Below are 21903 nucleotides of genomic sequence, written 5' to 3' on the forward strand. Positions count from 1 at the left end.
AATAGAATGGTGCCGCCAGGCAACCCGAGACACCCCCAGCTGCAGGACCCCGCCTGGCCGGGTGATGAGGACATGGAAGAGGAGTCACGGGGCCGGCAGGCCCAGGTCCTACCGAGGGCCGTGAGCAGTGGCTCAAGTTTTGGTCTGAACTGGGCCCAGACTTAGGCGGTCCTACAAGACCAGGTAGGGCAGGGGCCAGCAGATCCTTCTGAACTAACTACCCGGAAAGGTTTTGTTGGAAAAGTGGGATTTCATCAGCTTCCCAAAAAGAGTAAGAGATTCCTGGCAAATATTTTAAGGAAATAGATTGAAGGAGGATCACAGGAGTGGAGCAAGGGGGCTAACTTTCTTGCTCCAATCACCTCGTCATCACGGGGAGGGGGGCTGGAGGGGCAATGTGAATACAGTCCGCCTGGGGAGCTCGGTGGCCCACCAGTACACCTGTGGCTGCTGGTCACACCAGCGCTAGAGCCAGCGATCTTCTCTCCTGGTCCTGTGCTCCAGTGACTAGGTGGGACTTCTCCCCGAGCCCTGCTGGGGGGCCTCCCCTCCCAGTCATCCCGTAACTGATCTGGAAGTGAGCTCTGGCCTTGTAGCCCACAGGTGGGCCAGTAGGATTCACATCTCTGTGGGATCCATCAGACTTGGAGTTCCGGGGGTAGCTAAAGCAGGCACCCAGTATTCTGAGATTTAAAAGAAAATGGGCAGGAAACCCCACGAAGAGGACTGGGGCGGTCTGGGAAGAGCCCAGAGCTCTGGGATGCCCCCTGCAGGGCAGGGAAGCCGGGCCCTTCCAGTCCCCTCTCCTGTGCCTCTCCATAGCACTACAACCAGTCAGAGGAGATGAACCACATCTCAGACATCCTCAATGTGGCCTTCACCATCATCTTCACCCTGGAGATGGTCCTCAAGCTCATGGCGTTCAAGGCCAGGGTGAGTGCGGGGATACAGGGGGCAGGTGGAGCCTGGAGGGATTGGGGCCTTCTCATGGAGCACCGCCACGCTGGTCTTATTCTACTGAAGGTCCCCCTCGTCCAGCACTTCTCTCCCACCCTGCTCACTCTTCGGCCCATTTCCTCCTTTGGACAAAGGGCACGCGAGATATTCAGGCTGCCGGAACTGGCAATGGCCATAGGTGTGGGCTGCCTCTTTCCAGTGCCCTTTATTGAGTGTGTCTTATGTTCCCTACCTCCCCTTAAGCTTCTGCAGAGGAAGCCCAGGGCTGGGGGGAGTATTTTGCTGTGTCTTTGTTCCCCAGTCTACTCCCATCGTGCCCAGCCCTGCCCAGCCACTCCCCCTCACCCCACCTGCAGTTCTGCACTATGGAGACCCAGACAGGGCCTCGATATGGGGCAGATGGAAAAAGAGTTCCCCATCCAGACCAAGAACTCAGATCCTGAGTTCTCAAGCATTCTCTCTCTCCCCTCCAACCATGTCATGCTCTGGAGGAAGAGAAATACAGAGCCAGAGGGAGAGGGAGTAGTGGGTTGCGTGGTCACACAGGAGCCTTAGTGGAAAGTAGAGCCACGGGCACCCCACCTTGGTCCGGCTTGGCCGTTCTGCATTACCTTGGCCGGAGACCACCACCACGTGCTGGGCACCCAAACTCCTTCCCGCTAAATCTCATCCTCGGATTCTCCCATTGCTGTCCTTCCCAGGGCTATTTTGGTGACCCCTGGAATGTGTTTGACTTCTTGATTGTCATCGGCAGCATCATCGATGTCATCCTCAGTGAAATCGACGTGAGTATCGGGCACACAGAGCCATCACTGGGGTGGGGTGCGAGCGCTTGTTCGCTCCCCGGAGATGTGTGGGGTACCCGCCGTGTGTGTGCGCGCGCGGCATGGCACCCTGGGGATTTACAAAGATGGAAATGCCGGGAGCCACAAGCCCACAGGGCGGACACATAACTCAGATTCCAGGCGGACATAATCCATGTGTCAGACTGCCCAGGGCTAGAGCCACTGTGGATGGGAAAGGTGGGGTGGTCAGGGAAGGCTTCAGGGAGGTGATGCAGTGGGTCCTGAGGAAAGGGGAGCTCGTGGTTGGAGGTGGAGGGACAAGCAAGCCACACAGGCAGGCTGCGGTGGGAGAGAGAAGGAGATGAATGATAGAAGATTCAGGGCCGAGAGGTCTGGTTTAGCAGAAGCACATGAGCATGGGGAGAAGGCCCGGTGGGGGTGGGGGGAGGGTATGGCAAGAGAGGGAAGGGGGGCAAGGAAGGCCTTGAATTTTACATAGCAGGCAATGGGAAGTCACAGAAGGTTTCTGAAGAGAGCAGTGGAAGGATTAAAGGATTTTTCTTCTAGAAAGCTGATCTGGAGGCGAGGGGTGAGAGGTGAGAATGACTAAAATGAGAACACCCAGTTAGGGAGTAGGTCATTTCTTTACTTAGCACACAATGCTCGTTGGGTACCTCCTGCCCATGCTAGGGATACAGCAGCGAACAGGAGCACGGAGGCAAGCAGACAGTAAATCTCCGGCATGGCAGGTAGGCCCAGTGGGTATTACAAAGACAGATAAAGCAAGGTAAAAGCTTAGAAGGGAAGGGAGTGAAGGGTTGGTGTCAGGATGATACTTGACACCAGGTGAGTGGCGACCCCCCCCCAATAAAAGGAGGGAGCCATGCGGGTGTTGGGAGAGTTGGGACAGAAAAACGGGTGAGTGCAAAGGCTCTGAGTTGGAGGGAAGCAGGAGGCCCTTGTGGTTGGAGTGAAGGATGGTGGAAATGAGGTCAGAGACAGAAGGCCAAGGGCTAGATCACTTAGTCCCTTGAAGGCCGTGGTTACGATCTTCTATTTTATTCTGAGAGAGATGAGAGCTGCTTGGAGGGCTTCAACCTGGTCTGACTTTAGTTCTAAAAGGATCCCCTTAGCTGCTATGTTGAGAGCAAGCTGTGGGGGACACGGGCTGGCCGAGGGAGGGCAGTCAGGAGGCTGCTGTGATTACCACGAGAGCTAATGGTGGCGAGGGGGGTAGCTGTGGTTGTAGCAAGAATTAGACACATCTAATCTGTTCGTGAGAGTGAGCTGACAGAATTTGCACATGGCCTTGATTTAGAGTAAGAGAGAAAAAACAAATTGAAGGTGACTAGAAGGATTTTTGTCCAAGGAACTGGGCTTCCATTTACTGAGATATGGAACCTGTTAGAAAAGCGGGCGGGGGTGGGGTAGAAACCAAGATTTCTGTTTTAGATGTGGTAATCTAGGATGCTCACGAGGCACCTGGAGGGAGACACCAAGTAGGCTGGGATTTATGAATCTGGATGGAGCTCCGAGTTTAGGGCAGGTGGGGGGTATCTAAATTTGAAGATGGTATTTAAAGTTGTGGGGGAGGGACGACACCTGCTGAGAAGGGAGGAGGTATCTAGAGAGAAAGGGTCTGAAGGCTGAGCCCTGGAATGCTCCCATGTTTAGTGATTGGAGAGACAAGGAGGAACCAGTGAACAGATTGAGGAAGGCTTGGCCCCTAAGGCAGGGGAACCAGAAGAGACTGGTGTCCTGAGACACCACCAGGAGAACAAAAAAGTTAAGAAAGATGGGAACTGAGTGTTGACTTGATTTTGGCAATGGGGAGATCAACGGGGACATTGGCAGGAACAGTTTCACTGGAATTATGGGGAAGAATCCCTGCTTACAGTGGACCAGAAAGGGAGAACAAAGAATGCAAGGAGGGGCAATTCCTTTCAGGTGTTTTACTGCAGAGAGAAATAGGGTAGAGGCTGGGAGGAGAATGTGGAGTCGAGGAGGGTTTCCTTGAAAATGGGAGAAATGACAGCCTAGCCTCAGGCTCTGCAAACTATAGGAGCAAAGACTGTGAATAAATGAAAGGGCTTAAGACCCAGTGTCCCAGGGGAGATGCTGGATTTAAGAAAGCCCCAGTACATCCCTGTTAGCAAGAGGGGACAGAAAGCAAATGGGCATGAAGCCATGAGAGTCAGGGCTCAGAGCAGGAGGGGAACAGAAAGGCTCAGAGGCAACAGGATTTGGTGACTTTGGGCCACAGGAAGAAAGGAGTCCAGAGAGACTCAGCACCGCCCGAAAAGAAAGACTTGGGGGGATGCACTCACCATGATTCTGTTCTGGGGCTGTGGGCTTGGGTGCCAGGTGCCCAAGTGGAAATGGGTAGCGCGTCGTTGGAAATGCAGGTGAGGAGCCGAGGGTCACTCTGTATCTGGGGGAGCAGCAGCCCCATCGACACGAGCTGGACCCTGATGCTCAGAGGTGATGGTTGAAGCCTCGGGTGGGATAAGCCGGCTGCAAAGGAGTTGAGATCCCACAGGGTTCGAGCCAGCAGAGCCACTCGGTTTGCGATGAGGAAGTCGTCTGCTGAGCAGGGTAGACTGTGGGCTTGAGCCAACGATAAGGAGGGAGCAGTGACCAGAAAGTGAGAAAAAATGGCCATGTGTACAGGAAACAGTCTGGAACTTGCTAGGAGTTCAGTAGAGGTATTAGCTGGAAAGTGGTGGGTGCTGAGTTTAGGGCAAGGGGGACTACAAGGGAGATGAGCCCGTGCACGGGAGAAATTCACAGCATGAGAAGAGATTGCTAAGGAAGGGATTATTTTCAGAGGTGACAGCCAAGGACACGAGTCAGACCACTGGAAGAGGAAGAGTGTAAGCAGAGGTCATAAGAATTGTGAAGGATGCAAGGGAGCCGGGGCATGGGGAGGAGGGAAGAGGGCGTTCACCCTGGGCAGCCACTGGAGTGTCTGAGGCAGTAGGCAGAATCTTCCACTGGAAGGGAGGACAGGACAGTGGGCGTGAGGGTGGGAAGTGACTCTTGAGGACAAGCCGATGTGACGAGTCCACCTTCAGGAAGAATGACGGTGCTGAGGTGGGCCTAGTGAGCTCAGATGTACCCTGGAGTCAGGCCCTGCTCGGTGGCCTGGGGGACTGGGGAAAGGGACCGGACCCCAGGTGTGGTCTGGAGGGCTGGCACATTGGGTGGAGCGTCTCAGTGCAAGCAAGGGGGTTGTCGAAATGGCAGGACAAGGGTCCAGGCTGAACGGAGAGGCATATGGCCCCAGGAGCTGGACCAACAGAAGTGGGGAGAGTGGGTGCAGAGTGGAGTGAGAAAGAGCACGGGGGCAGGCAGGAGGCTTCAGCCAGAGAGATCCATGTTTGAGTTCTTCGAAGTCAAGAGCTCTCCAGGTGGCCTCTCTGTGGATTTGAAGTTGGGGGGGGGGGGCGGTCACTGCAGGGTGGAAGAGGGGAGCAGGGGACAGGGAAGAGAGGCTGAAATCAAGAGACAGCTGTCCTCTGGGCAGAGTGCCTACCGAGCTGTATCATGGGAGGGGCGTAGAGAAGAGCCTTCTGAGCCCCTCTAACCATGGCCATGCTGGGCTTCTGTTCAGGGCTGCTGTGGACTAGCCCCAAAGCCAGAGGCCTCCCTCATGTGCAGGGCTTCCTCCTGAACTTCCCGCTGCCCATCGATGAGCCGTTTAGACTCTGCAGCCCAGGGGTGAACCCTATGCTGGGTGGAGAGGTGGAGGAGAGGACTGGCCCTAGAGACACCTGGGGGGTGGGCAGCTGAGGAAAAGTCTGGAGCCTGTGAGGAAGGAGCTCTCAGCCTGAGATTCCTTGAGGCCCAGCCCTGGCAGGCAGCACCTTCTGGGGACTTGGCTGCCTCGCAGACTGTCTGGGGAGGGCTTGGCCTGGGAATCCTGTTCACCCCCATATACTAAAAGACAATGACAGAACTCTGTCTGCTCCGATCCCAAGAGGGTGGGGCAGACGAAGGGCAGGTTGGGTCCTGGGCAAAACCGTGCGCACGTGTACACGTGTGGGTGTGTGGGTGTTGTTTATTTCCATCTATGTTCAGTTTCCACTGGGAAACAACACCCCAAAGGCCCCAGGGTTTGAAAGCCAAGTTAGAAGAGAGAACTCTAAAGAGCTAAAATAAACAGCCCAAATTAAAGGTATTTACTTCTGGAGGTTTGGGGTCTATGCAGAGGAAGCCTGGATACATCAAGAGCATTCTTTGGTGGCAGAGGACCCAGAGGGTGTCGGTCTTTATTTGATTTTTAGGAGCAGAGTTGCCAATAATGAATGTTTCCTTGGAGTCATGGTAAAGCTTTAAATTTAAATATCGATTTCTATTCCTGACATACAAACCGGGGAGCGGACCAGGGCAACACTGTCTGTTAGAACTTTTGGCAATGATAGAAACCTTCTGCCCCATGTGATACAGTTGCCACTAGGCACTCGTGTCTATCGATCACCTGAAATGTGGCTGGTGCAAATGAGGAAATGAATTTCTCATTTGATTTAATCGTCATTGTAACTCAGAGAGCTGCATGGGCCTGGATGCTCCCATACGGGTCGCGCATGTCTGGAACACTGGTGGTCATCCTTACCTGCGTATTAAAATCCCCTGGGATGCACTGAAACATCTGAAGCCAGGCCCACCCCCTAGAAGCTGACTTCCTTGGCCTGGGTGGGGAACCAAGTGAAGGAATCTATTCAGTTCTCCACGGGATCCAATATGGCGGCAGGCGTGGGAACCAGTGGCCGACGGGAAAGGGAATGTTGCCTGGCGGGGAAACCGGTGTCCTGGGAACCAGTTCACCCACAAATAATGGGAAGACTCAACAATGACTCCCCCTGTCCCGTGACTCCAGGACAAGGGTTTCTCGTGAAAGGTGGCCTAAGAGAGAAGCTGAACACATAGGAAAAACTTAAGAACCTGGCGGCTGGGGTGGAAGCCTTGGTCGTGTTCATGGGCAGGGGGCAGAGAGACATCTGCTGTGGGCAGCTCAGACCCCCACAGAGGGCCTTTGCCCCCAGAGGGTGGGACTTCCATAAGGGCCTCGGCGGCACAAGGGAGCTGGGGAGATACAGGGGTGGGAGTCCACTCGGAGTGAAGGGCCGACACTGCGATGTGTCCCCTCAGGGATGTCCCCAGCATGTCATAACCCAGACGCACAGGAAGATCCTGGGCCCCTTGTCAACTGTAGGCACGTCCCGGAGACGGGCAGGGACCCGTCCCCGTCTGGTCTTCCCTCTTGTTCTTGCTCCCTTGCTCCCAGCCTGTTGCCTCACTGTCCCCACGGCTTCGTCCTCACACCCACCCACCCCACCCCTGACTGGCAGCCACCTGGGGTCTTTGTCCGCTGCCGCTCTTTTTCTCTCTTTAACTCTTCTGTGTGTCCTTTCTGATGCCTCTCCTCACCTGCCCCCTCCCCCTGTGTCCCTCCTCCTCTCTCTTTCCTCCCCTGCCCTTCCCCTGGTGTCTTCTCTCCACAGACTTTCCTGGCCTCCAGCGGAGGACTGTATTGCCTGGGTGGAGGCTGCGGGAACGTTGTAATTCCGGGCTGCATGAGCCTGCCCAGCACGCCCGCCAGCTCTCCGCCCCGCAGCGTGCATGCTCGGGCCTGGCTGTGGCTTTGCATGGGGTGGATCCGGCCCCAAGGGCTTCCTTCCCAAAGAGCAGACGCCCTGGAGGGTCGGGGAGTGGGGGGTGCCTGGGCTCTGCAGCAGAAGGCGCATGGCTACAGTGGCTTTCCTCAGAGTCCTGGGGAATAGGGCCAGGGGTCTCTCTGGCGCCCTCCGTCCAGACGGCAGCATCCAGAGAGGACTGTGACTGCTAGCTGGCGCAGGACCTTAGTGACAGCTCGCTGGCACAAGGTCTCTGGGGACACAGGAAGCCTGGCAGGGCTCTCCCCTTCCAGAGTTGTCCGGGTGTCTGAGGCTAGGCCTGCCTGGCTTAGGACAGCCTTGTGCTGGGTGGGGTGGTGCAGTGGCCGTGGTGAATGGATGGGGACGGAGCAGCCTAGGAAACCTGCACTGAAAGTGTCCTCTGCTCAGTGGCAGCTTGAGGAGAAGGTGCGATGAGGCAGGAGGCCCCAGGAGGACAGGCAGTGGGCCCGGCTGCAGCCTCCCAGGGCCCAGGGCTGAGTCCCCGCTGCCTCTCCTGAGAATGGGCTTAGTGCCCTGCAGGGGCCGCCTCCCTCCTTTTGGGTCCCCAAGCCCAGAGCCCTAAGCCTGAGGAGGATGGGGTGCTAGGGTCCAGCAGGGGACACAAGGTGGGGCTGGAACTCCTCTCTGCCGTAGATGTCTCCCCAGCACACATACATTGCCCCTCCCGCCCCGCCTGCTCCTTCCTCCGCTGAGGGGCCACCTCCAGACTGACCTCTGGGGCTGCTGGCCCGCAGGACCCGGACGAGAGCGCCCGTATCTCCAGCGCCTTCTTTCGCCTGTTCCGGGTCATGAGGCTGATCAAGCTGCTGAGCCGGGCGGAGGGAGTTCGCACTCTGCTGTGGACCTTCATCAAGTCCTTCCAGGTGTGCCTGCCCAGCCCACCTGAGCGAGGCCCAAGCCAGGTTGACACGGGGGACTTGGAGAGGCTGTGACGGGCATCTGTGTAGCCCGGGGTAGAGCCCCGGCGTGACCATGGGGTGCGCAGTAGAGCTCAGGGAGGGGCAGGGCTGCAGAGCAGGTGCGTGGAGCCCTGCGCCCTGACCCCCCTCCTCACCCCCAGGCCCTGCCCTACGTGGCCTTGCTCATCGTCATGCTCTTCTTTATCTACGCGGTCATCGGCATGCAGGTGAGGGGCAGAGGGGCAGGAGAGCCCAGCTCAAAGCGGGGATCTGAGCCACGTGGTGGGGGGCATCTGTGAACGCTTGAGGGAGGCCTAATCAGCACGGAGGCTGGACCCTCCACCCTCCCTGCGTCTTCTGTCCTGGCCACCATGGGGTCAGATGCGGGACCGAGGAAGGACGCTGGGCACCTTATCCCGGCGGCTGCAGGACTGGTCGGCTGGGAGCCATCCAAGAGGAGCCTTGGCACACGGGTGGGCAGCAGGGGCCACCTGAGGAGGGGATCCGGTGTCTCAGTCTACCCCCCTGAGAACCCTGTCCTCCCACTCCCCACATGGAGTCCCTAAGTTGGCTTGTGCTGGGAAAACGTGGTCCTCTCTCCTGCTTCTTCTCTCTGGCTCGGTGGGAAGAACTTCACCCAACCTTGAAAATAATCCGATTAATTTGGCTTCGGGTCTGCTGTGGCCTGTGGTGAAGGGGATTTGGAGGAGATAGGGGTGAAGGAGGGGAGTAGTGAGGTGGGAGAGTTCAGCAGGGCCTGGGGTGAGGGGAGGCTGCGATCTAGGTCACAGGTCGGGGCCTTTTGTGATTTGCAGATGTTTGGTAAGATCGCCATGGTGGACGGGACCCAGATAAACCGTAACAACAACTTCCAGACCTTCCCACAAGCTGTGCTGCTGCTCTTCAGGTCTGAGGCTCCCACTGCCCCATACCCCTACCTCCCCATCCCCATCCCTGCCCTTGGCCTTTGCTTTGCTCTACTCTGCCCTGAGGCAGGGCCTTGTCTTCCTGGCCCTGGGGCCTGTGCTCTCCTAGAGGAGGCTCTCCTATCCCTGTCTTGAAATGTTTAATCCGTTTAGAAGTCAGCTATGCTCCCCAGGGCCTGACCCATGCCATTTTAAAATCCATTTTGAACAAATGGCCCCACATCTTCATTTTGCACTGGGCCCCCGAAATGACGTAGCTGGTCCTGAGTGGAGTATGGCCTGTTTTCTTGATCTCATCCCAGTGCAGCAGGAGACAGAGGCCAAATGTCCCTACACGGGAGTGGTGGGGCCTCAGTGGCCTGTGACCTTGCCCCACCTCGGTCAGCACGGTCAGCACGGCGCTCTCCCTTGTGGTCCCCCACCAGCGACTTGAATCATGGATTGACTTTGCCCCTGCGGCCAAGAGACCCCTTTTCTTTAGTTTAGCTCATAGTACCCCATAAGGAGCAGTGGAGCCCCAGCACAGAGGGGAAACTGAGGCTCGCCTCACACTGAGCTACTTGCTGAACCTAGGGGTCCAAACTGCCTCTTTTGGTGATGCGGGGGTGAGGGGGAAGCCCCAGTCTGCCCACCTGTCCACACCCTGCACGCCCCCAGGCTGCTGGCCTCCTGAGGGGCCGCCCACGAGCAGACAGGCCAGCGGGCTCCCGTCCCTTCCAGGTGTGCAACCGGCGAGGCATGGCAGGAGATCCTGCTGGCCTGCAGCTACGGCAAGTTGTGCGACCCCGAGTCCGATTATGCCCCGGGTGAGGAGTACACGTGTGGCACCAACTTCGCCTACTACTACTTCATCAGCTTCTACATGCTTTGTGCCTTCCTGGTGAGACGCCCAGAGACGAGCCTGACCTCCCCTTCCCGGGCAGCTTCTGTCCATCGGGGATGGGCTTCGGGGACAAAGGACACGGGAGACTCTGGTTAGATGGCCCCTTGTTCCACTCAGCCTGGGGGGGACTTGATTGTCTGAGTGCTTTATCATGTCCAGAGGGGTTGCTAAAAAGTTTCACCCTTTTTGGCTAGCAATTAGTGATCAAAAAAGAATTTAAAGGGGTTCTGTCCTACATAGATAGGGGCCCCCAATAAAGCCACTTGGCCTCCCTATTCCTCTGAAGAGAAAGTTGCCCCATGGCTGAGGCTCTGGAAACAGGGTCCCAGAGGAGGCCTTAACGGGGTTAGAAACAGTGCAGATTGTTCTGGAATCCCGGGTCTGCTGTCTGTTCATGCGGAAGGTGAAGAGTCAGGGCCGTCTGTAGGCTGCCGTTCCTTCACTCTTCCTTCTTCCCTATATCCAGTCAAAAACTGTTGTATGAGCATCCTGGGTTCAGTGCAGAGGGTAGAAACACGCTCAGACCCAGTCTGGCCCTGAATGAGCTCCCTGGGTACCGGAGAACCCATGTGGGAGCAAGTCTTACCATTCAAAGGGACGGTCACTATACACAGACAAGGCAGGAGCAGTAATAGGGTGTTGTCCAGTGAGGACGCTGACGGGGATCATCTCTCTGGCCTGGGGGCAAGTGGCTGAGATTGGAGGAGCTTGAGCTGGGCTTTTAAGGATGAGCACAAAGACCCCCATCAGAGGACACTACCCGTGCATGCGGGAGCACAAGGGTGTGACCTGGGTTGCTTGTGTGGGGGAGGTAGGTCATTCAGAAGGGCTGCAAGGAAGGGCCCCCTTACCCACTGGACACTCCCCCAGCCCCACCCCTGTCCCCATTATCACCTGCCTTTCCAGGTGGGAACCCTCTGTTCTCCCTTACAGATCATCAACCTCTTTGTTGCTGTCATCATGGACAACTTTGACTACCTCACGCGGGACTGGTCCATTCTGGGCCCTCATCACCTGGATGAGTTCAAAGCCATTTGGGCAGAGTATGACCCAGAGGCTAAGTGAGTCCTATCTATAGGCTCTGGGTGGGGCCATCCCTCAGCTGTCCCTCCTTCCATCCTAGACCCTGTCCTCGTGTCCCTACAGGGAGTCACTCTCCAGTTTTATAAGAATGAGTGGCCTCCCTCTCCCTTCATTATCTGGTGTTCCAGATCAGAAAATTGGAGTTTCTTAGGGTTGGAAGGGATCCCACAGCCTCCCAGGGCAGAAAACCCCTTGACTTTATCAGGAAATGGTCATCCAGCTTTTGCTTGGACACATCCAGGAGCAGGGAACTCAGTGCCTCAGCGGCCCTGGCTAGGCAGAGTTGTAACCCAGGGACCAACAGCATCCTAGCCTCATTAAAATGCAGAGCTCTGGCTCCCCGCCCCCCTACCAGGCCGACTTACTGAATCAGAACCCTCATTAATTATTAGCCTAATCCTCAGGGCATTTGTGTGCTTGTTAACCCTTGGGAAGTACTACTGCTTTACTTTCTTTCTAGAAAGATAATAAGCTCATATTTGACCAATGTTGCCCAGGCATCAGACCCTGTGCTAACCACTGCAAACATCGTCTCATTTAATCCTTACCACAACAACCTGGGACACAGCTCTCCAGCTCTCTACAAGTCTCGGGAAGTGGGCTTCCACCTCCAGTGATCCACACCGTCTACCTCTATTAATATAACCCAAGAGCCCCCAGTCAGCTCAAACAGAGCCCAAGGAAGGCTCTGCCATGGTGCAAATGAAGTCCAGGTTCCAGGCCTGGAGATCCCACATCTGAGGGTATTCTGTTCTCAAAAGGACATCTGCTCGCCATAAAGAACAGCCCATTCCTGGTGGTGGGCAATAGTGAACCCAAACATTGTTTCTTCTTTACAGAGGGAGCTCAGCTTCTACTTCCTTGGACAATAGGAAGCATTGCCCTGGGCCCTGGCTCTGTTGCCCTTGGTCCCTTGTCTGAGCAGGGAGGGAGCTTCTGGATGGGGCTGCAGGGAGACAAGTCCATGTGTCCTCCTGCAGGGGCAGAATCAAACACCTGGATGTGGTGACCCTGTTGAGACGGATCCAGCCCCCTCTGGGCTTCGGGAAGTTCTGTCCCCACCGGGTGGCCTGTAAGGTAACCAGCACTGCTAGGGAGGGGTGGCCTCCAGGAGAGGAAGAGGCTCAGGCACCTTGGGACAGGGAAGCTGGTGAGGGAGGGCCTGATCAGATGAGTCATTTCACAGCAGTCATCTCCTGCGTCCCCAGGGTCCTCCCTGAGGACCTCAGGTCTCAGCAGTGTCCCCCCAACTCATCTTTCCATTCCTTGTGAAGGGCGTCCTGAATCACCCACACCCCCAGCCTTTGTGTTCCCCTTCCCCCCGTCCACAGACCAGGCTGGAATGACCCGCCACGCCTGGCCTGGTCTGAGCTCGGCAGTCAGCCTCTGCCCTCCCCTCACAGCGGCTGGTGGGCATGAACATGCCCTTGAACAGCGATGGCACGGTCACCTTCAACGCCACCCTCTTTGCCCTGGTCCGCACGGCACTCAAGATCAAGACGGAAGGTGAGGGCTTTCTGGCGTGCGGCCCCCCTCCCTTCTCTCAGAGGATGAGTTTTCTGGTGCAGATTCTGCCAGATTCTCAGAGCTGAAGGTTGGAGTGAAGAGCCATGCAGAAAAGTAGGAGGAGGACCCCTGCCCATGACCACAACATTCTCATGCCTTTCAGGGCTTAGATAGAGCTCGAAAATTCTCTATGGGCCAAGGTCACTAAGGATCTATTCCCACGCAGCTATGTCTGAACAAGGCCAGAGAAGTGGCAGTGTTAGCACAGAGGGGAGGGCCACCTGAGGTTTGGCTCTGAGTAGGAGCAGAGGAGCTCCTCAGGTCGCAGTGGGTGGGCAGTCCACACTCAGCTCCACTAACCCCACAGGTCCACCCCCGCGCCCCCCACCCCCGCCAGGAAGGCAGACATGGAGGGAGCTGGGAAAGGAGTCAGGGTGGGGGAGCTTGGTATTATTCCTGACCCTCTCTTAGGGCTCGGCTCTATCAGAGCCATCCCCCAAGGGCATCAGAACCTCTGCCAGCATCTAGGACAGCCCCAGGGAACGTTTTCTCGGAGGGCAAGGAAGGGAGGGCCAAGAGTCAAGAATTGGAGAAAGGAAGTTAAGGCAGCAGGAAGGCTGCAGGGGTCTTTGGAAAGACCACAGGGCATGGGGATTTGAGGGCTTTTGAGGGGAAAGGGAAAAGAGTAGGAGATGTCAGACAACTTTTAAAGGCAGCCACTTTGAGCACTGGAAGCCAAGGCTTGTGGGGAGTGAATACATGACCCAAGGTTTGGGCTGCCCCGGGGGATGGTGATGCTCTCCCGCCATGCCCAGTGTTCAGCCCAGTAAGCTGCCAAAACCAATCAACCAACCAAATGAACAAACAAACAAAACCTCAGCCAACATTTGTTGAGTGAGGTGTTCGGAGAATCCTAGGCGATTTGTCAAGTGCCGTTGACTTGGGCTGGGTGACTTTAGGAATACCTCTGCCTGTCCCTTGCCCCAGGTAACTTTGAGCAGGCCAATGAGGAGCTGAGGGCCATCATCAAGAAGATCTGGAAGAGAACCAGCATGAAGCTCCTGGACCAGGTCATTCCTCCAATAGGAGGTGCGTGCTGCTTTGCGAGACCAGAGTCCAGAAGCAGCTAAGGAGAGGGGACAAGGGACTTCTCCAGGAAGCCCTGTGAGAATCTGAAAATGGCCCAGACACTTTGTAAATAGCTTGGATAGACCCCATGGTGACCATCAGGACGGGTGCTAGACTTAGGATGGGAATTGCCCACTGTCCAGGTCAGCAAGGAGAGGCATGTCCTGAATGGCCTGGTCCCGGCTACCCCCGGCTCCCACCCTGAACCTGGTTCAGATTCTTACCCACCTTCAGGACATCCCTTTTTGGCTCCTCTGCAGATGATGAGGTGACTGTGGGGAAGTTCTATGCCACGTTTCTGATCCAGGAGCACTTCCGGAAGTTCATGAAGCGCCAGGAAGAGTATTATGGGTATCGGCCTAAGAAGGACATCATACAGATCCAGGTAAGGCCAACCTGAAGTCCCAGGGACTCCAGTGAGCCGGGTCTCCAGGCTCCAGCTCCCTCTTCATGTCCTTGAAGGCCAGTGATGGAGGCCCAGAGGGAAGGATGATGGGACCAAAAGAAATGGGATTTTTTTCAAAAGATAGATTTGAGTGCTTAAAACGATCCACTGGTAGGCAAAGAAATTTAAAACTTTGTTTCTTCTCATCTGTTTTTTATTCCTATTTTTTGGTGTTAACCAGACACACAATTTACAAATTCAAAAATATGCATGCATTTGGGCTGTGCGCTCAAAACATTTCAATTGCAATTTTTACTTTAAAACAATTTCAAAATTTTAGAAGTTGCCTGTACAATGGTACAACTTTTTTCCTGAACCATTTGAGAGTAATTCCCAACACAATGTTCCATCAACCCAGAACGTTTTCACATGCAGCAAGGGCATTCTCCGTAATTCTCCTACATAATCACAATGTAACCACTAGGATCGGGAAATTAACACTGAGACTTTATGATCATCACATCCTCAGGCCTCATGCCAATTTCACCAGTTGTCCCAGTGATGTCCTTTATAGTAAAAGGATCCACTCCAGAATTATACAGAGCATTTAGTTTCTATATCTCTTTAGACTCTTCCACCCAGAATAGTTCCCCGGTCTTTCCTTGACAAGACCTTGACACTTTGGAAGATTGCCAAGATATCCTTCAGTTTGAGTTCACGTGTTGTTTCTTCATGATAGGGTTAAGATACCTTGATCTTGGACAGGAATGTCACAGAAATGATGCTGTGTTCTCATCGCAAGCTATCAGATGATACCAATCTTGGTTCATCCCGTTGCTTGATCAACTCAAAAAATTACATGATGATATGTTCATTCAAAAAAGATCATTTGTCTAGGAGATTGTACTGAGTAAAAAGATTTTTCCACCTGGAGGCCTGGGAGGGTATGAAATCACCTGTGAGGTTGAGAGAAGACTCCTTGGGAGCCATTAGGATTTGGACAATCCCAGAGGTCAGAGCACGGCCTCCTGGAGCCTGGGATGTTGAATGTCCAGGAGAGATTGGGGCTGGAGTTGGGGCTAGAAATGAGCGAGGCCATGGGAAGCAGTCTGTTCTCCCTCACTAGACTGGAGAGGTCACTGAGCTTCTGTCCCCAGGCTGGACTGCGGACCATTGAGGAGGAGGCCGCCCCAGAGATCCGCCGTACCATCTCAGGAGACCTGACGGCAGAAGAGGAGCTGGAGAGAGCCATGGTGGAGGCTGCGATGGAGGAAGGGATATTCCGGGTAAGTGAAGATTGTGGCCATGCCATGTGTTCTAGACATGGGGAGCAGCAACATCCCATAGCAATGAGGGCCAGGAGCCCCACCACACAGGAGCGGAATTTGGAAGCTGAAGACACCCACAGCCCACATCTCTTGGGACTCAGAATCCTACTGGACCCAACCTACTGGAGTTGTCAAATATGACACATACTCTTTTCGTTTCCTCTACCAAACCTCACTCCTGTCCTCACCTCCCCAACAGCCTTAGTTGACATTCATCTCTTGGAATCCCTTCATTATCAAATGGCATGCCTACTTGTTTCCAGTTACACTGGTCCTCAATCCTTAGCCCTCTAGAATTTTTTATGACACTATAGAATTAAAAGGTCCTTAATGACCACCTAGTTAAAACTTTTTGCGTTATTCCTGAGGAAATCGTGACCCAAAGAGATGATATGGGGTAACCAATATCACTTTAACAAGTTAGTTTTAGACATGGGACTAGAACCAGTTCTCCACATTCCCAATCTTTCCATGACAATGTATTTCCCTATCTGGATGTCTGTGTCTCCTACTTAGTTCTTTTGTTGTGTCCTATCTACCCCTATTTAATTGAAAACTCTCTGACGAGGAAGATCACGAGCTCTTCTCTGCCCTTATAGCCCAGTCCATTCTCCTCTGGCCTTACAGGATTTGTCTTCCAATGCCATCACTTGTTCCCAGGACGTCATGCCAGGATGGCAGTCCCCACGCACTCTCAGCTCCCATCCCCCCATCACGACTCTCAGCCCTTACACTCTTCTCCTTGACCCTAGAGAACTGGAGGCCTCTTTGGACAGGTGGACAACTTCCTGGAAAGGACCAACACCCTGCCCCCTGTCATGGCCAACCAGAGACCCCTCCAGTTTGCTGAGATAGAGATGGAAGAGCTGGAATCACCTGTCTTCTTGGAGGATTTCCCTCCAGATCCACGCACCAACCCTCTGGCTCATGCCAACGCCAACAATGCCAACGCCAATGTTGCCTATGGCAACAACAACCATAGCAACAGGCAGGTGTTTTCAAGGTAGTGGCAACAACTACCAGCTTTGGATGTAGGGGTTCTGGGGTAGGGCTGGGAAGGCATATTTAGTGGGTTCCAGGTTCTTTAGGAGGAGGACATCCTGAAATGTACAGATTGTCTTTTGCTTGCCTCTGTGTCCTTTGGGATCCCTCCTCGACCTTAAAGCAGGAGGCGGGCCTGGACTGCAGAGACTCCTCTGGCCAGCAGAGGGCAGCATTGGCACAAATGCCCTGTGGTTCCTTCATTCCGTCCTCTGCCGCAGGTCTAAGGAGCCTCTTGAACACAGTAGGTTAGGAAGAGAGAGAGTTACTACAAAAAGCTGCAAAAAATTAAAGTTGAACTGTTGGATTTAGGTTATGGGGAGATGTCATTGCTGAGTGGGTCCTCTCTTTCCCACCCTGAGCTGCAGACTAAATATAATAGACAATTACGCAAGTGTCATGAAAAACAGCAGGATGAGGGGGAGAGCTTCTCGGAAATCGTCACCTGTGGGCTGAGGTCCAAGCAGAGCTTCTGTTCTAGATAGGAGGACCTGGCAAGGCTGTCACACACCGTCAGAAATGGGCAGGAGAGGCAGATGCCCGGCGAGCGGCTACTCCCGCCGGGGCTAGGACTGTCTACACCCCCTTCCATTCAGAGCCCACAGGCCCGGAAGTACGCCTGAGTCACCGTGGTGCTGGATGTTCTGGGGCTACAGAAGCATGAGACCTGGGTCTTGACCTGAAAGGACTGTAGTCTCCTTGGGACATGTGTCCTTTGTGCCCTGAGAATGCAGGCGTCCTGATCACCAGGGGCTGGAAAAGCCTAGAACAGAGCTAAGCAATGTTTCTCAGCCTCCACATGCCAGCCTCCACTCCACCACTGCTTCTCGGCCTTCCAAAATGGCGGTGCCCGGGGCCTCACCACAGACTCTGGGGATGGGACACGGCCACTACTAGTTGATCCAGTGTGCCACCAAGGTTGAGAACCAGTGTCCTAGAGGGTGTGAGGCTGGGGCTGGGCCTCAGAAGATGAAGAGAACGTGGAAAGTGTAGAAGAACGGCATTCCTTGGGCAAAGGAGAGGAGATGGGGATGCATTTGGCTTCTTTCTCTTAGAAGGCCAGTACTGGCCGGCCAGAGAGCAGTGTGAGCCCCAGCCCTGGAGTCAGGACAACACCAATGATGGGTCCAAACCCTGAGGGGCCACGGAGGGGTGGGATGGCGGCCTGCTCTCACTCAGCAGCCTTGCTTCCATTTCAGCCTCCACTATGAAAGGGAGTTCCCTGAAGAGACAGAGACACCTGCTGCCAGAGGAGGAGCCTTTGGTCAACCCCGAAGGGTCCTGGGTCAGTCTTTTCTGGGTGCCCTAGAAGCTGAGCAATCTGCCAGAGAGGGCTGGGGAGCCTGGCTCTCTCCTTACACTAGGGGAATCTGGCTGGGAGCTGGTCGCTATGGGAGCCAGCTGGGCCTGGGGCGGGCGAGCTGTCAGCTCTCATCCGGGTGGGGGAGAAGGTGCCAACCACGTAACTGAGTGAGGTGGGAAGGGGGCAGGCCAGGAAACTCACACCGTCCGTACTCCCCTCTCTGAAGGACAGCCCCTGGCCGCACTGACCCCTTGGCCCTGGGGCCCTTCAGGAGATAGTCTGGTGATCTCCCAGCTGGTCCTAGACCTGTGTGTGACATCAGGAGCCCTGAGGATGCCCGAGTCCAATGGAGATGAGGGCACTTGCCCTGCTCCCCAGAGCACGTGCGCACGCACGCACACATACACACACACAACACATGTATGCACACTTCTACATGCAAAAACACACGGAAACACCAAAGAAGATCTTGACCAGATCTGGTCAAACTCCGGCCCTGATCCTTCTCCCTTCTCAAACCCACAAGGACAGAGACCAGGGCAAGTAGAGGGGCAAGGGGACAACACAGGGTCCTACCCAGCCTGGACTTGGTTGGATCTTAGCATGTGCACACCCCCCCACCACAGGACACCCTCCATAGCCCCAAGGCTCTCAGGGAGCTCTCAGGGTCTGGCCACCTGGCTGAGCACAGCTCCCCTGACTCCGGGCCCTGGCAGGAGTCAGCAGCCCCTCTTGCCCTTGGTCCATCTTGCCCCACAGGACCCCACAACACATCCTGTGTGGAAAAGCTAAAAGAACAGCTGACCCAGAGAGAAATGCCCAGATCCCAAGCATCTCCTGCCCCTTGCCAGGTAATGGGGCAGAGGCCTGGGAAGAAACTCTATACAGAGGAGGGGGACCACCATTATTTGCCCATTAATAACAGAAAGGGTCGGCCTCCTGGGTCCTCCCCTCTCTGTGGGTCTTGGCTGAGGCTCCCTCAGAAGAGTTGCAGTTTTACAGGATCCCAGGGGCTCCAGCATCCCTGTTGGGGTCTCTGCTGTTTGCATTTGGAACAGCGTGCCAGTGCCGAGCCTCCCCTGCCTGAGGAGAGGAGGAGCCACAGCCCAGGGTCTCCACCCGAGCAAGTATCCCACAGCAGTAGGACCAAGGACAGTAGTTCCCAGGGCCAGACTCCAGCGACAGCCCAGCTGATTCAAGAGGTGAGGTGGCGGCGGCCCAGAGCAGTGGGCAGCATTCAGGGGTGGCCCTGGGCTGGCCAATAGAGGCAGACCCCTGAGGCAGCGCCCCAGGAGAGCCCACCCGGCCTTCTGTCCTCCCTGCAGGCTCTGGTTCGAGGCGGCCTGGACACCTTGGCAGCTGATGCTAACTTCGTCATGGCGACCGGCCAGGCCCTGGCAGATGCCTGCCAGATGGCACCAGAGGACATGGAGGTGGCAGCCTCAGAGCTGCTGAAAGGACAAGAGTCCCCAGAGGGCCTGGCCAGGGCCCGGGGACGCTGGAGCCTCAGGTCCTCCCTGGGCAGCCTTGACCAGCATCAGGGCTCCCAGGAGACCCTGATCCCCCCCAGGCTGTGAAGGCCCTCACAGCACGGGCTTAGAGCTGGCATCCACCACGGTTAAGGCGGGGTGGCTGGGGCAGAGAAGGGTTGGCCCCCTGCAGAGACCCCTCTGTCTCTCGGAGTCTCAGTGGATGGGCCAAGTAGGGGTAGTCAGGAACCACTGAAAAAAGATCAGGAAGAAGTTGACTGACAGGCCGTTCCTCTCACCAGCAAGAGGCACGGGTGGATGGAGCTTCCAGCGTCATTCAAATAGACCCACCAGTGCCAGCGTCTGACTGGCAGAAGGCCACTCCCCCCAGCAGGACATTAAAGTCTCAAGCCTATGACATTGGCACCTGGCGCCTGCTTGTCTCCTTTTTTGGAAACGTTTCCTACTCTTCTCCTCACTCTTCCCTCTTCCCCGTTCCATTTCCCAGGAGCCCCGCTCAAGGGCTTGGAAACCTGGGCCTGGGAGGACAAGAGTCCCCAGAGGGCCTGGCTAGGGCCTGGGGATGCTGGAGCCTCAGGTCCTCGCTGGGCAGCCTCTGGCTGCAGAGCTGTGGTCCCAGGCATTCTCAGCGCTCCTCTCCTCCCACCTCAAAACCAGTGGCTTCCCCCACACCTCCCCTCAACAGCCTGGTGTCCTCCTCCACAGAGAAACAGGCCACCACAGGGTCCCTCCCTCAGCTCTAGTCACCAAACTGATGGACTTGTCTGCCTTTGTCTCTTGCTCCCCTCCCTCCCTCCTGACCCCGTGGAATCCTGGAATCTCCTCCAGCCAACTCCTCGGATTCTTCCCCGGCCAGTCTCCCATCTTCCCCTCATCCCCTCCTCCCTCTGTCTGTAGGCCACAGTCGAGATATTTCCATCTTAACAACATGTCCTTGCTGCTGTTCTGGTTACCTATATGAGGTCGGCCGGGCTGTCTGTCTATCTGTCTGTCTGTCTAGTGCATTCCTGAAAACTGGAGTTCTTACCTGGGTTGTCTCCTCCTCCACATTTTCATTCCTTGTTCCCATTTCTCATCCCCCATGCAGCCTGACTGCTGCCCATCAGTCACCAGTATCTCCCACCACCTTGTTGCCAATCTAGGGGGCCCAAGTCCTTACCTTCCTTGATTTCTAGGCAGTGTTAGGAACAACTTACCTCTCTCTCCTTCCTGACATGTCTATACCCCTGGATCTTCCAAATTTCCTCTTTCCCTTCAAGTGCTCCAAACCCACGCTTTCCTGTGAGCTCTTGCCGGGTCCAGCTGCCTCTCTGGTGGGGGATGGATTCCTCAGGGCTCTGGGTTCTGGATCCTTCTTTCCACTTGGGAAGTGTCCCTGGATGCTCTCAGCGACTCACATTTCAGCTGTGTCTGTGTTGATAATTCTCAGTTCCATAGGGCTAGAGCAAACCCCCACATCCTTCTCCCCGACAACTCACATATGTCCTACCTGTGCCCAAAGCGCATCGTGTCCAAATTCGGCCTTGCTCTCCTTTCCCCAGAGGCTGCGGCTACTCCGATGTTGCTGATCTCAAGGAAACCCACCCTGTTCAATCCAGAAGCCCGCGAGTTGTCCTGGGCTCCCAGCTTGCCCCCACAGACTCAGCCTCCTAAGTCTGTCTTTGTGTCCACAGTGACTTCCCTGATATGTTCAATCCATGATTCATGCCTCTTCTTTTTTCTTTAAGATCTTTATTTATTTATTTGAGATAGAGGGTGCATGCGGGGGAGCTGCAGAAGGAAAGGGATGGAGAGAGAGGGAGAAGCAGGCTCCCCGCTGAGCAGGGAGCCCAATGTGGGGCTCGATCCCAAGACCCTGAGATCATGAGCTGAGCTGAAGGCAGACGTTTAACCAACAGTCACCTAGGCAGTCCTGTTTCTTGCTTATTCTATTGCAAGAGCCTCTGACCTGCCCTCTTGGCCTCCTCTCTTCTCTTCCCCCTGTCTCTGATCTTTCTAAAAGAAGAACCTGTTATCTTATTCCTTTGCTTAAAAGCCTTGAAGGCACCCCCAAATCCTCAGAGTATCGTGCAAACCCTTGCCGCTGCTTACAGGCCTCCCCTGGGCCCCTGCCCTGCCTCCTGCTTTCCTGCAGCCCCGCCAGGGGGAGCTGGCCTCACCTCTGAGTTCCACCATGCATACATCTCTGGAAAACCATAGGAACCCTCAGCCCCACGGATCCCTCCCTAGTCCTCTTTCAGTTCTTAGCTTTGCTATTGCTTCCTGCAGAAAGCTTTCCCCGAACGACCTTCTGAAGTCTGCCCCAGAAACATGCGCCTGCCCCCGCCACCCCCAGTACAGGAGGGGGTCATAACTGCTGGTTTACTGTTACCCTAGCCAGGGCAGGTCCACTTTGTTTGAAGTTATGCCCCCAAAGCTGAGCACTTTTCAACCCAGACCAGGGGCTCCATAACTGTGAATAAATGCAGGACAAGGGCAAGAAGCACAGACCCTTCCCTCACCAGCTCCCTG

At 55.3% G+C, this 21903-nt stretch overlaps 1 protein-coding gene across 1 annotated transcript in view; it reads left to right on the forward strand.

The window, feature by feature from the left end:
- The window catches only part of CACNA1S (calcium voltage-gated channel subunit alpha1 S), a 68399-nt gene extending 48764 nt beyond the window's left edge, over positions 1-19635 (forward strand). The window contains exons 27-44 of the mRNA XM_045982783.1: positions 823-933; positions 1659-1742; positions 7247-7303; positions 8155-8283; positions 8481-8546; positions 9135-9226; positions 9966-10125; positions 11062-11189; positions 12192-12288; positions 12615-12717; positions 13705-13806; positions 14106-14230; positions 15388-15516; positions 16311-16561; positions 17799-17884; positions 18662-18753; positions 18961-19104; positions 19228-19635. Of these exons, the coding sequence (XP_045838739.1) occupies positions 823-933; positions 1659-1742; positions 7247-7303; positions 8155-8283; positions 8481-8546; positions 9135-9226; positions 9966-10125; positions 11062-11189; positions 12192-12288; positions 12615-12717; positions 13705-13806; positions 14106-14230; positions 15388-15516; positions 16311-16561; positions 17799-17884; positions 18662-18753; positions 18961-19104; positions 19228-19479 (2208 nt within the window). The 3' untranslated portion in view covers positions 19480-19635. The remainder of the gene's footprint in view (positions 1-822; positions 934-1658; positions 1743-7246; positions 7304-8154; positions 8284-8480; positions 8547-9134; positions 9227-9965; positions 10126-11061; positions 11190-12191; positions 12289-12614; positions 12718-13704; positions 13807-14105; positions 14231-15387; positions 15517-16310; positions 16562-17798; positions 17885-18661; positions 18754-18960; positions 19105-19227) is intronic.
- The last annotated feature ends 2268 nt before the right edge of the window (positions 19636-21903 follow it).

This window comes from Meles meles, chromosome 17, assembly GCF_922984935.1.
Source record: "Meles meles chromosome 17, mMelMel3.1 paternal haplotype, whole genome shotgun sequence".
Classification (NCBI taxonomy): domain Eukaryota; kingdom Metazoa; phylum Chordata; class Mammalia; order Carnivora; family Mustelidae; genus Meles; species Meles meles.